This window comes from Pan troglodytes, chromosome 8 (genome assembly GCF_028858775.2).
Source record: "Pan troglodytes isolate AG18354 chromosome 8, NHGRI_mPanTro3-v2.0_pri, whole genome shotgun sequence".
Classification (NCBI taxonomy): Eukaryota; Metazoa; Chordata; class Mammalia; order Primates; family Hominidae; genus Pan; species Pan troglodytes.
Window position 1 is genome coordinate 99,600,689 of NC_072406.2, and position 14,245 is coordinate 99,614,933.

The 14,245-nt window shown below is 45.8% G+C and overlaps 1 protein-coding gene across 1 annotated transcript; it reads right to left on the minus strand.

Annotated features, from left to right (window-relative positions):
• Positions 1-7,777: 7,777 nt before the first annotated feature.
• LOC129136133 (procathepsin L-like) lies at positions 7,778-11,688 on the minus strand. Its single transcript, XM_054659757.2, has 7 exons — positions 11,447-11,688; positions 10,703-10,825; positions 10,456-10,602; positions 10,024-10,248; positions 9,381-9,543; positions 8,671-8,788; positions 7,778-8,156 (listed from the first exon to the last, which is right to left on the minus strand). The coding sequence occupies exons 2-7, from the start codon at positions 10,778-10,780 to the stop codon at positions 8,057-8,059; spliced, it is 831 nt and encodes a 276-aa protein (XP_054515732.1). The 5' UTR covers positions 10,781-10,825; positions 11,447-11,688; the 3' UTR covers positions 7,778-8,056.
• Between the last annotated feature and the right edge of the window lie 2,557 nt (positions 11,689-14,245).

The following is a 14,245-nucleotide window of genomic DNA, read 5'->3' on the forward strand; positions in this document are numbered from 1 at the left end:
GGCTCAGTCCATTGAAGTTAAATTTAAGCTGCTCTCTCCTTATAAAAGCCAGAGGCCCCAAACCTCAAAGTGTGTGTGTGTGTGTGTGTGTGTGTGTGTGTGTGTGTGTGTGTTGGAGGAGGATGTGGGGCTGATGAGCCCAATCAGAACCACAGTGTATTTGAGGCACTCCCCTGTGGACAGAAGAAGAAGCCAGCATGTGTCATCATCAGCTGTGCCCTCCCCGGCTTGACTGTTCATCTGGCTGACCAAAGCCCCCAGCCAGGTCTCTATTTTTTGAACTGGCAGGATGCCCACTGCTATTTCCAGGTGCCCCTCTTCCCCTTGCCTGTTTACTTTGATGGGCTCTTCTCTGTCCTGATTGTAAATTAAAACCTTATTCTCGTTGCTCTGCCTCTGTTCATGTGTCTATATATTTTATAATATATATCTTACATATTTTAATTTTTAATTAAATATTATATATATTAATTATATGTAACCTTAAAACTAGATATAAAGAATGTAGGCATGTAGATACCTTGCAACCATAAAACCTAAAGAAACTTGCAGATCAACAAATGCAGAGACCTCATAAAATTCAAATGACAATATTAATATAATGGAACAAAGGCAGAACAGTCACTCCCCTCCGCTGTGAGGATGTGGCGCCCCCTGTCCACATGCAGACTCTCCTGAGACCCGCCTGTTGGTGGTGTGCTTTGCAGTAACTGGCTGCTTCCACCACTTGTCCTTATGTAAGTTACAAAGAGGCTTCCTTTGCACATCCTGTAATGAAGCCTTTTGGCCTTCACTTGGTGAGAACACAATATTTCATATTAACTCCCTGTGCATTCTTTTTTTTCTTTAATATTTCTCTTTAACAAAGAAAATGTCATGCCCTGGCACCAAAGAAATGTTAAATAGATAAAAATATGGACGCTCTCTGTTAAGTCGATCATCTAAATGAACCAAAATATGTTGATCTTGATCGGTCACTCCACATCTCCAGCAATATGACCCTGTAGGCACCTGATCTCCTCCATTAACATTTTATTTACAAAATCAGGCTTCAGGCCAAAGCTGGCTATGGTTTGCTGACCCCTGTTCTAGTAGAAGAGACATTCAACAACTAATTACACAAATAACAACCACTAAGTGCTATCAAGTAAAAGTACCCAATGCTTAAAACCCTCTAAGAGTAGAGATTGAACCTATGCAGGTAGATCAGATTGCCCTGAGGGAGTGGGTCTTAGATTAAACGTAGTTAATTAGTCAGGTGAGGGCAAGACTACTCCAGATGGAGGAAACCACCTGGGGAAAGGGTTGGGGCAGAAGACAGCCTGGCAAACCCAGTTTGAAAGAGGCTTATGGAGCGGGAGCAGGAAGAGTGAGGGCCAGCGCCTGTGAGCTCAGGCTGAAAACAGCAGGGAGGCCAGCCCCTGTGAGGTCCTGTGGGTCTTGTGAGGGAATTAGGTCTCTATTTAAATACAGAGACTGCGGCACAAGACAAGATGGAGTTGGAAGTCTCCTCTGTTCACCTCCAGACCCACCTTCTGTATCCTCTTTGTGTTCGTTTTGGTTCTAGGCTTGCCCAGTGTCTTTACAAGTTTTCCTCCATGCAATTCCAAAATCTTCCAACAAAACAAAAAGGAAAGGAAATTTTGTCTGCACCTAGGCTATCCTATAGTGGAGGACCTAGAGGACTGGAGAGAGCTGTGTTCCTGCTTCTCCTTTCCTCTCTGATGCCCCCTTATATGGAGTCTTAGCAAAGCTTTCTCTGTCCTCGATGTCAAAGGAGCCTTCAGAATATCACCTGGGCTCCTCCTCCTGTGTTACCATGCCTTCTGGGTCTCGCCCTGCCCGCCTCTGCACTCAGTCCTCACTGCCTCACTTCCACGCTCCCCTTGGGGACACTTGCACAGCTTGCTGCCCCGTGAATGCTCCATGTCCCCTTTTCAGTTCCACATTGTTCCTCTGCTGGAAGAGCATGTGCCTCGCCCGGCCCCTTTGTCTGGACACCTTCTTTTCTTTAAGAATCCACCCAGGAATGGCTCCTGATGCTTCCAGGTCTGCAGGAAGCCATTCCCGGCCCCTTCCTCATCCAGCCTGAGCGCTGTGCTCCCCTGCAGTGTCCACACAGTTCCTGGTATGAAAGACTGACATCACAAACTACTGTTCACGTCAACCTGCTGCACCGCACCCTGAGCTTGTGAGCTCTATGACAGCAAAGGGCTTATGTGAAGGGCGTTTGGCACTTTCCACTTGAAGTTTAACCCATTTACCTTGTTAATTCCATTTGTTCCCACCTCTTAGGTACCTGCATATTTCTATCCTTCAGATTTCCTAGCACTGGGCCTTATAGCAGCATTTCTTAAAATGGGGTCCCCAGTCCAATAGCATCAGCATCACATGGGAATTTGCTGGAAATGCAACTTCTGGAGTCCTCCTTGGACCCCTGGGATCTAAAACTCTGGGGTTAGGTGCAGCGATCTGTGCTTTCATAACCCCTCCAGCTGACACTGAGGCCGGCTAACGTTTGAGAACCACGGCCTCCCAGGAAGTCACTGCTCATGAAATTGTTGATTCCCTGAGGACAGTAACTGGTTATTTTCAATCTGAAAAAGAAAAAGAGTAACTGGAGGAAATGAAAAAGAAAATTTTTACTTTAGAAAAAGAATTTTCCAACTTGATATTTCAAATACGTGACTTCCAAAGAAGGCCTAGCTTTGTACATTTAAAAACAAGGTTGATTCTGCCTGGCTCAGTCTACCCCACGTGTGGTTTTGCTGAAGGGCAGGTGTTTGGAAGAGATAACCTTACCAGGTGCCCTCCACTGCTCAGATTCTCTGCTTCTAGGATATTCTATGTAGCATAAAATAAATATAAGCTAGAGAGGAGGGCATGGTTGCTAGGGGAGTAAAAAGATGGTTTCTGTTTTGCAGGATGAAAGTATTCATGGATGGATGGTGGTGTTGGTTGCATAAAAATGTGAATGCATTTAATGCCACCAATCTGTGCAGTTCAAGATGGTTAAAATGATCAATTTTATGTTATTTATGTTTTACCACATTTTGAAAATAAAAATAAAAAGATAAAGCTGGCACCTAAAAATGTCCAGGTAACAATAAATCTGGCAGAGTGACGTACAGGACTACCCATTGTATTTAGAGCAGCCCAGCAAAGCAGAGGCCCCTAGAGAAATGCGGGATAAGAAAAGTGAAAGATTGTTATTTCCAAAATAACCACCTACAAAGTACAAAGTGGTCTTCCTAATGGGAAGAAGTGATTGTTCCTTGGCTCATTTTCTTTTTTTTTCCCTTTTTTTTTTTTTTTTTTTTAGTTTTCAGGGTTTTTGTTCAGTTTGAATTCATATGTGGGAGGATGTCATAGTGTTTGCAGGCCTTTGGATTCCTGAGAACTTAATCAGGCCAAGCTGTTCATGAGGAGTGGGGTGCTCAAATTCATTCTTCCAACAAGGGGCTGTTGGGTACCACTATGGTGCCAGCCCTGTGCTGGCCACAGGTATGAAATGCCCAGTGAGGGCCACATCCTGGCTCACCTACCAGGCCACGGGCTGAGCTCCACAGTTGCCTGAGAAATTTGCTTTCAGGGGTAATTTGTAGAGATTGTAGCTGAGCTTTGGGTGACAACCTGAGGTGCGGTCAGACTTTATCATCACAACCAAAAGTCACATGCTGATGAGAGGCTCCAAACAACACCTGGAGCCCATGACCCAGCAACTTCCAGATGTTGAGTTGGGACAGGGAACAGGCTTGTCTGCTCCAAATGAATGCCCTGACCAGAAAGAGTAAACCAGGGAGGCACTCTTGAAAGAGCGTGTTAAGGAGCAGTGAGCCCCCTTCCACCTCCACCAGGAAACGTCCCCAGGACAGACAGCTGCCGACCTCTTTCTGGAAGCGCTGGGCCTCAGAAGATTGCTGGTTCCTGCCTACTTGCTCCCAAGGCATATTCTTGATCAGAAAGGAGGGAAGAAGTGCATAGGCATGGGGAGGAGGGGCAGGGAAGAAGTCACAGGAATGCCCACAGCAGAGGTCTGTGGAGATGCTGGGCTATCCCTGGTGGCAACACTCTTGGGGCTGGCGCTGGGTGAGGATGGCCTCCAAAGCACCCTATGCTGTGACTCCAGCCCCCAGGATCCTCCTCAGGGTACAGAGAAGGAGCTCAGGTGAGCTCTGGATGGATGATACCGTCTTTTTCCATTGAAATCACAGAATTTTACAACTAAAGAGAACTTCCAGATGATTTCAGTCAACCGCACTCTTTTGGGGGCTGGAAGCAGAGATGAAAAGATTTAGACAAAATTACACAGTTCAATGATTAACAATTCAGACTAAGTGTCAGGCCATCTGACCACAACTGAGGCCCCCCGATACTACTCTACTAAGTGTATTATACTGTGGTGTGTATGTAGATGTGTGTGCACATGTGTGTGAATGTGTGTCAGGACTACATGTATATACATGCGTATTGTGTAAGGGTGTGAGTATGTGTGTATTTGGGCATCTGTACATAAGTGTATGTGTATAGGTGTGTTGTGTGCATACATGCTCATATGTGTAATGAGTTAGTGTGCATGTACCTATGTGTGTATTGAGCATGTGTGTAATTCTATGTGTTTGTGGGTGCACATATATGTGTATTTGCGTGTGCTTAGTGAGCGCTTCGCTGGCCATAATGGCTTGTTTTTCTGGCCAAAAGACTTGATTCTCCCTGATTCAGCCGTGAGTGTGCATTTCCCAGGGTCAGGGTGACTAACCAGGACATCCGGAGAACTTTCTTCTTCTCTGCCCCACCCATCCTGCCTACTCCATTCTCGGGTGTCAGAGGCTGAGGCTCTGGCCCCAGTGTGAGCCCCACAGGAGGTCTTCAGAGCCCTCAGGTTGCCTCACAGCCAGCCTCCATGAGCATCTTTCTGTTTTCCAAGAGGGTGAGCCAGGGCTGCTCCTGTCAATGACAAGATGCTGGGACCTGGATTCACATGCAAGGAGAAACCAGGCACTGGGGGCTGAGCGTCCAGCTGCTGCTGTGCTGGGAGTCAGCAACCTCTGTGCTTCCAGGGCTCACCCTCCCTGGCCACGGGCAGTGCCCCTTGGCTTTGCGGCAATTTGAGGCAATGAAAGTTTTTATTTCCTCTGGCTGTATTTTCTAGACATATTTTAATGTAGCTATAATCTTACAAAATGTTGAATTTTTTGTCCTGCTTTTAAAAAGATTTTAATTAGGTTAGATTATAACCAAGGCAGGTGGATCAACTGAGGTTGGCAGTTCAAGACCAGCCTGACCAACATGGAGAAACCCCATCTCTACTAAAAATACAAAATTGGCTGGGTATGGTGGCACATGCCTGTAATCCCAGTTACTCGGGAGGCTGAGGCAGGAGAATCGTTTGAACCCGGAAGGCAGAGGTTGCAGTGAGCTGAGATCGTGCCATTGCACACCAGCCTGGGCAACAAGAGCCAAACCTCATCTCAAAAAAAGTAAATAAATAAATAAAAATGACTAATAAATACTTACTGAAAGTATAAGTATAAAAAACTTTAATTATGTTAATTATGAGATTTTAAAACTGTATTACTGAAGAAAAGAGACCAAATCTCCTCATAATACTTTTTTTGTTAATTTATTTAATAATAAAGATGAACATAAACACCTGTGCAATTCAGTGCTTAAAGTTTGCCAAGGTATATGTATATATTTTTCCCAACGTTGATGCTGTGAGAAGCCCAAGCCATGGAGAGGCCCCAGGCAGGTGCTCTGGTCAACAGCCCAAGCTAAATGCCCAGCCAACACCAGCATCTGCAACCAGCCCTCTGAGTGAGGGTTTGCAGATGTCTAGTCTCGTCAAGCCCTGCAGATGTCTAGTCCCATCAAGCCCTACAGATGTCTCCAGCACAGATAGAGCCTACAGATGTCTCCCTGTGAAACCACACAGCCAAGTCCAGGCGGAAAATGTGAAAGATGTTTCTACCAAGCCACTGAGTTTCTGGGTGGTTTGTTTTACAGTAATAGAGGAGAACCAGAACGGTCTGTTCCTGCACTCTCCAGTGGTCCCCTATGTTCAAACACTCTGCTTAGCAAGCTTCATCACCCAACACCTGGACCTAATCACTCTGCAGGGTCTCTCACTGCAGTCATTTCTTAGGGTTACTGACATGCTAGTCTCTGCTAAGATGCTCACCTCTTCACCTTCCCTTAGTGACTGGCTGCTCTGGTTGATATTGTCTTTCCCTTCCCCCCGGAAACCCTCCCTCATTACCTCCCTTTCCCTAACAGTTGCAGCTCCTTGAGGTCAGGGCCTGTCTCTTCCACCATGGTGATAACCTGCATATGTTGGGTGCTGCATAAATTCTAACTGTATCAAATCTAGGACCCAACCTGCACAGTTAAGGGATTTACCTTGGGAATCTTCCCAATCTTCTTGCTAACATGGGCTACTTTTATTATAAAATTTGACAGTTGTCATTTTTGTCATTTTATGTCAAAAAGATGGTTTTAGCAACGACTAGGGAAGGGCACGTAAGAGTCCGGCATGGCACATGATCCAGTTCAGATGAACTTAAATGGAGCCTGCTGGAGGCTTTGTGGGATGAGACCCCATTGTCCTCCTAGTTTTCTTCCTGAAAGATTATGGAGTCTATTCACTGAACACTTCTAACTATCTTTTATTTTTTTTTTTCAGTGGGAACATGAGACTTTTGAAAAAACACAGGTGATGAAACTATGTGCTCTTTTAGCCAATACAATGTGGGAAGTTTTTCTGTTGGTTAAAATAATTCAGGTGCTTACAGGTAGCTTGGTGTGAATGTGGCCACAGACTCTCAGTTTGGGTCCTCTTATCTGTCTTCCACCTTCCAAGGCCAGCACACCATTCCTGAAGCCCAGCCTCACACCCTGGAGTTTATCCCTCATCCCTTGAGGACCCAAAGACAAACAGCCTTGCCAACGCACTAGTGCCTTGTCTCACCTCAACTGCAAAGTGGCCATGGGGTCTTCACCAGCAGCTGGGGAAGATGCTCCAGAAACTGGCCCTGATAGCTTTGCCCTGTAACTTGGCTGGGTTGCAAACATTGTGGGTGAGATAAACATGATCTCTAAGGCTCTTTTTCAGTATTGAAATTACATGTATGTCTGATCACTTTAAAGAAAAATGTGAATTTTTTCTTTATTAAAACAATTTTCCTTTGTCCTTATAGATCATTTGTCATATTTTGCTTCAATCAAGAGTTGGGTCAGACACAACCACTGGGCAGCTGACATGAGATCTGCACATTTGTTACTAGAAGAGCCAGAAGGCCACCCACTGTTCCTCCTAGTGAACCACTGGTAGAGCAGGTATGGCTTAGAGCCCAGTTTCATGCTTGACTACTGATATGGTTTGGCTGTGTTCCACCCAAATCTCATCTTGAATTTTAACTCCCACAATTCCCACATGTTGTGGGAGGAACCTGATGGGAGGTAATTGAATCATGGGGGCAGGTCTTTCCCATGCTGTTCTCATAATAGTGAATAAGTCTCACGAGAGCTGATGGTTTTATAAGGGGAAACCCCTTTCGCTTGACTCTTATTTTCTTCTCTTTTCTGCTGCCATGTGAGACATGCCTTTCACCTTCTGTCATGATTGTGAGGCCTCCCCAACCACGTGGAACTGTGAGTCCATTAAATCTCTTTCTTTTATAAATTGCCCAGTCTTGGGTATGTCTTTATCAGCGTGAAAACAGACTAATACAACTACACAAAAAAGTCAGTGCATCAAAACAGAAAGAAGCCCCACCAGTACATTTGAAATTACAGTTTATTTAAACAGGTAAAATTGTATATATCCTTTTAAAATGAAAATACAAAGTAAGTGAATCAATAATACAAACATGTTTATAGCAGTAATTAAAATACAGGTAACATTTACCAGTGTGAAAATATCAGAATTCCACTCACACTTGGATCTTCAATGATTGAAGTGTGCATTCCACACAGCAGGGGCTGGTAGATTGAAGATAAATTCCTCCTTTGGATGTGCCATCCTCAGTCAAGTTCTTCCTCATCACCATCCATCAGCTCACACAGTGGGGTAGCTGGCTGCTGTGGCAATTCCACAGTTGTTCCTCCGGTCTTTGGCCATCTTTATGTAGCCATCCATGCCCCAGTTTTTACCCCAGCTGAAAAGAGAGCAGGTTTTCCATTTCAGAGGAAGGATAAAGCACACTGGGTTATTAACTTAAACAGTGTGCCAGAAGCCACAGTGTGCCAGAAGCCACAAGCTTAACATAAAGAATCAGGAGATGCTGATGTTCCTGTTCATCCCTTGTAAATTCTTGAGTCAAAACCTGCATATCGCTTCAATCCCAGACCCAAAACTGTGACCTTTCACAGAACTGCAAAATCAGAAACAGAAAAAGGATAGGATGCCTTTCCAGCCAATATACTTCAGAATTAAGAAAATGTTCAGAATTTAGACATGCAATGGGACAAATACCATATTAATATCCCCAGCATGCTTGTGACAGTATCTTGACGTTACAATCAATCATTAATATTCTGTGTTCTGCCTAAGGGGGAAAAGGACTTCTGGGATTTCAGAAATGTGATTAAGGGCTTGTGGTATGTAAATACTGATTGCAAAAAAGGATTCCCTTTTGAATTTCAACTATAAGTCTTTCTGGCAATTTATACCTGTTCTTCACCAGCCAATATTTATTGTTATCTGAGTCTGCTCCTTCATAGCTGTAGCCAACCACCAGCATAGCATGATCCAGGCCTTCAGGGTCACAGCGTGGCTCAAAATAAATTCCTGAGAGAATAAAATGAAGGCTGGGTGAGAAGTTCCCAAGGACACCTGACAGTAACCCACCCTGTCACCCACAGGGAGGGAGGCATCTCTAAAATCAGTGAAATGACACACAGTCCAGATCGGGCTTAACAAGATCTATTGTTATCAAGGCTAGGGAATTAGGCTCTCATCCACAACTAGCAGAAATAGAAATTAGCATAAGTCCCTCATAAAAAAACTTTCCTACAGGCATAAAAGACCACTCATTTTAAGCTTGTAATTCTACTCTAGAATATCAATCTTAAAAATAGCACAGAACACCAAAATCCTTGACTCAAAAGGCTCTTTTCAGATTTAATCACAGAAGTAAAAATCTTTGGAAAAATTATAAGAATACAACAATTAGACAATATTTAAGTAAATTAAACTATACTATAAATAACATAGCTATTTATAAAAACTTATGAAGTACAGGTATTCATGGAGATACGCTCAATGTAATATCAAATAGAAGCATTGGGCATGATTATTGCGTGTATAGAGTCCATCATGCTGGTGTGTCATGGTGGTTTACTTTTTTTCTGCAATAATTTCTATGAAGAAAGATGCTTACCTTTTTTATAGAACTGGAAGGAGACATGGCTTGCACCAACAGCAACAGAGATGGGCCCCACAGTTGCCACTGCCTTTGCCAGGTCCTTCTCCCGTGAAGGGACGTCCACAAAGCCAGTGTCATTAGCAGCAGAATACTTGGGATTGTACCTACAGGTTTTAACCTTTTAAAGGTGAAGAGGGAGGCGACTTGATTACTACCATCCTTCTCCTGGGGAATGTGAGTCAGAACCACAACACTCAGCAGTTTGCAGCATAGAATTTCCAAGTCAACACTGTTACAAATCATCCAAGGAAGTGAAATGTTATTATTAATAGTTAATTTGAAACTGAAAATTAGCTCAGTTCTCTTCAGCGAGACCCCTAGGTTTACTTTCTGTAAGACATTTTTCACAATGGAGACATCTGTATTATATGTAGAATGGTTTGTATATTCTCCATGTCACATAGAAGCAAGAACAGCTGCATGTTAACCATGTAATCACAGAACTGTGCAAAGGCTATAATTTATAATGACAACACTGTCACTTTGCAGATAGAGATTCCACCATCTAAAACGTGAATTCTGAAAAGTGTCTGTTATCTCTGAAAGTGTCCCAGTAAAACCAAGCAGGAATGGCAGCAAGAAAAGGAGCTCCATTTACCTTTCCTTCATATGGATAGGATGCCTCAGAGTCCAGGCCTCCGTTCTCCTGAACATACCGGAAGGGATTATCCATGAAGCCACCATTGCAGCCCTCATTGCCTTGAGGCCCAGAGCAGTCTACCAGATTCTGCTCATTCAGTGAGATAAGTTTGCCTGTTTTCCAGAACATCTGCCCTTCCAGAGCACCAGTTGCACTAAAAGCCCAACAAGAGCCACACTGACCCTGAAAGAGAATAAAAAAGCTGATATCCACACACACACACACACACACACAGCAAGACTTTTAACAACATGAGTATTTAGCTCATGTAGCTAAATACTCCTTTAAAAAGTGAACTGCATGTTGCTGCACAGTCTACCATAGCACAAATGTCAACTGCTTCTTGGCTTTCCTGGGGTGATGGGAGGTCTGAACCTAACACAGTCTCACCTGATCCTTCACAGGAGTCATGTAGCCTTTCTCTCTCCAGTCCACAGATGTGGGGATCTCAAGAAGCAGGCGTTCCTGGAACTGTTTCCCCTTCCTGTGCTTCTGGTATTGAAAACCATTCATCACCTGCCTGAATTCTTCATTGGTCTTCAAAGAAAAGTAAATAAAATGTTAAGAAGCAAGAGATTAATTTGGTAAAGAACTGAGGAGGGGAAGCACAGAGCTGGGCAGCCCACAGCATGCTTACCATGTCTCCAAAGGCGTTCATGGCCATTGTGAAGCTGTGTTTCCCTTGGCTGTATCCCTGATTGTGCTGCTCAATCATCTTCACGTCCTTCTCTCACACTGCTCTCCTCCATCCTTCTCCATTCTAAAGGCAAACATGTAACTGATGCTCTTCATTTCTTTTTTTTTTTTTTGAGACGGATTCTCGCTCTGTCGCCCAGGCTGGAGTGCAGTGGCACGATCTCAGCTCACTGCAAGCTCTGCCTCCCAGGTTCATGCCATTCTCCTGCCTCAGTCTCCCAAGTAGCTGGAACTACAGGCGCCTGCCACCATGCTAACTTTTTGTATTTTTTTTTTAGTAGAGATGGGGTTTCACCGTGTTAGCCAGGATGGTCTCAATCTCCTGACTTTGTGATCCGCCTGCCTCGGCCTCCCAAAGTGCTGGTATTACAGGCGTGAGCCACCGTGCCCCGCCGATGCTATTTATTTCTAATTAAAACCCAACATATGCTAACCAAGTGAATCTTCAGACAGAGATGTAAGAGTAACCATGGCCAGGGAAGGCTTGACACTTCTAGGAGATGTTCTCCAAGCTGAGACACAACAAGGGTGTATGCCCATATCGTGCTCATAATCAGTGCTATTAAGTTATTGCGTTAGGCTATTGGTAGGAGCCAGCCTCTAGAAGCCACTCTCTGGCCATATGATCCCAATAGCAATGCCCATCTCTCTGGGGTTCCCCTGGACAGTTTCAGATGCCACCAACCATGCCATATAATCTCTTGTGCTTTGCCTTCCACTTGGTCCATTGTGCGTCTAAACTGTGGTCACGTGTTAGAGCAGCTGAGGCAATTCCCAGGCAAAAGGCAGCCAGGAGGAGTGAAGGATTCATGTTTCAAAAATCTAGGAAGGGAAAAGAAATGAGGATCTGATTAGACCGATCCTAAAAAGCCATTTTACTATGCCCTGAGAAACTAGGGCCACCATGGTAGAATAAAAATATTTAAATTATTTTTCCAAGCATTTACCTAAGGACTGTGGAAGAGGCCAAGGATGTGGCTGGAGAAAAACAGGGCAAGTGGAGGTATTGGATGGACCCACCAAAATGAAAAGCAGCCTGTCCAGAGCTGTAGGAGTTGAAACAGTTTTATGGGGTGATGATGACAGGCTATGAAAAGGACAGGAAGGTACCTGATGGGCGAGAAGCTTAAGGCAACAACCAGGAAACTAGGAAACCGTCGGCCCAGGTTTTGTACCAATTGTGCTGAGGTCATCCAGGCAAAACCTCAAGAATGAAGACATCTAATTTCAAGAAGGGACAAAGGGATCCCCAATAATTGGGAAGTCACGTCACACCTTGTTCTTGGCTAATACACAGAAGAAGGTGAAGTATGTTTTCCAAATGCCCCTTGTAATGAAACAGTTCTTGAATGTCTTCCCAGGACAAACTGGGAAGGAGAGCACCTATCTACCGCCGTTCCCGCAGTCCTGCAGTCCTGCAGGTGGGCCAGTCCTGCCAACACTCCAACTCCCCTCACAGAGCATAAACTGAATCAGGTGGCCGAACCACCGGAAGCCAGAGTCCCCAGTGTCCGCGCCCACACAGGGGTAGGCAGCTTCCCAGGCTTTGGGCTGGGGACCCAGGCCAGGTCCCCTGGCTCTTGCTCCCGCCCTCCGCTCATGCTCACTGTGGCCCCAGGACGTGGGCGATGTTGCAGGGAGCAAGGGGCACCTCTGCCTGATTTGCCGGGGTCGAGCCTCCCTGTCCCACCCCACCAGCCCTGGGAATACTGCGGCCTGGCACTCCCGAAAATCCCTCACTCACAGAGCTGAAGGACTTGCTGGGTCCCTGGTGGCCCCTGTCCAATCTTAGCCCACTGGGGTCTCAGCTGTTGTAGCCACAGGTGGACAGGCACAGTGGGCAGGTGCTGGGTCCAGTAGTCTCCTGTCGCCTAAGGCCGCCCGAAAGCAGCTAATTGACCTCTAAAGCCCCTAGACCCCCCTGCCCCCTTGCCGCCCAGGCAGGCCCGCCCCCACCGCTTGCCCGCTCTGCGATTGGCTGCGCCAGCCACTGGGCGGGGCCTTCCGGCGTGCTGACTCCTGGCATGTGGAGCAGCTCAGTCCCCTTGCCTCAGTGGAACCGGGGGAGGGGAGCTGGGGGCTACGAAGAGAAGGGTCGGAGGCCTCCCTGGAGGGTTCGGATCAACTAAGTACCCTATTTAATGCCCTGGGCGGGTGGTTTATGAAAAGAAATTTACGGGAGCCCTGTGTGCATTTTCAGCCTAACTCTGCTTTTCCCTTAGGCCTAGAATGTTTGATTAAAATCTCCTGCAGGGCAGAGAGCCAGAGGACTCTAATCCAGTGGTTCCTGTTTAGTCCACAGCAAAGGTGCGGCCGGTTGGAAGAACGCACAGCCTGCAAGCAGAAGCCTTATCTCCCAATTAAGGGTGTAGAAGAATCTGGGCGTGTTGCTGGTGGCTCATGCCTGTAATCCCAGCACTTTGGGAGGCTGAGGCAGGCAGATCACTTGAGCCCAGTATTTCGAGAACAGCGTGGGCACCCTGGCGAAAACCCTTCTCTACTGAAAATACAAAAATTAGCCGCGTGTGGTGACCCGCGCCTGGGGTCCCAGCTAGTCGGGAGGCTGAGGCACCAGCATCGCCCAGCCCGGAAGGTTGAGGCTATAGTGAGCCAAGATCGCACCACTGCACTCCAGCCTGGGCGAGAGGAGACCCTGTCTCAAAAACAAAAAAACAGCAGACAAAAAAACAACTGGTAGGAAAACGCACCCTCAAAACACATGATGAGATGGTCGAGACTAGACCCTAGGAGGGTGGGGACTGGCTGGGTGGGTATCCAGAGACCATGGGCGTTTCATAATGCATTGTTTCCAGTCTCCTCCACTCAGCGACTCTTCTTCCCCTGAAGTCTTGCATTAAGTAAGTGAATGAATCAATCATCAAGTTAATGAAGCTCTGACTTTGTACTTGTTGTCCTTTGCTTGGTACAGTTGGGCACTGCCTTAGAAACAATCTCCAGGTAATTTTCCCAACTGCTTTTGTGAGGCCCAGTTTTCCATTTTAAAATCTAAGATTACCTCAGTAATCTTGCTTTTACAGCAAATGGGCATGGAGCCTGACAGATATATTTAAACTAAGTTATGGACAAGCTGCCTGGTGCATTAGGTAGCATAGGAGCTAACCTTGTGGGACATCTCCCCATATTCGTAATATTCACCCCTACATCTATAATCAATAAATGCTTGTTTGGAGGCCATAGAAACTCTTACTGAGATCTGACCTGTGTCTTCTGCTATCTGCCTGATTTCTCCCCATAGAACAGGAAAACACTGTGTAGGAGATATTGTGAATAGAAATATGAATATAGGCCGGGCGTGGTGGCTCACACCTGTAATCCCAGCACTTTGGGAGGCCAAGGCGGGTGGATCACCTGAGGTCAGGAGTTTGAGACCAGCTTGGCCAACATGGCAAAACCCCGTCTCTACTAAAAATACAAAAATTAGCCACGCATGGTGGCAGGCGCCTGTAATCCTAGCTACTCAGGA

Bases quoted from the DNA above. Each gene is read 5' to 3' on its own strand.
- LOC129136133 (XM_054659757.2), bottom strand. From the start codon at position 10,780: ATGATTGAGCAGCACAATCAGGGATACAGCCAAGGGAAACACAGCTTC. The intron at 10,603-10,702 runs GTAAGCATGCTG...TTTTCTTTGAAG, and splicing joins TGAACGCCTTTGGAGACATG to ACCAATGAAGAATTCAGGCA. The intron at 9,544-10,023 runs GTAAATGGAGCT...CACCTTTAAAAG, and splicing joins CCTATCCATATGAAGGAAAG to GTTAAAACCTGTAGGTACAA.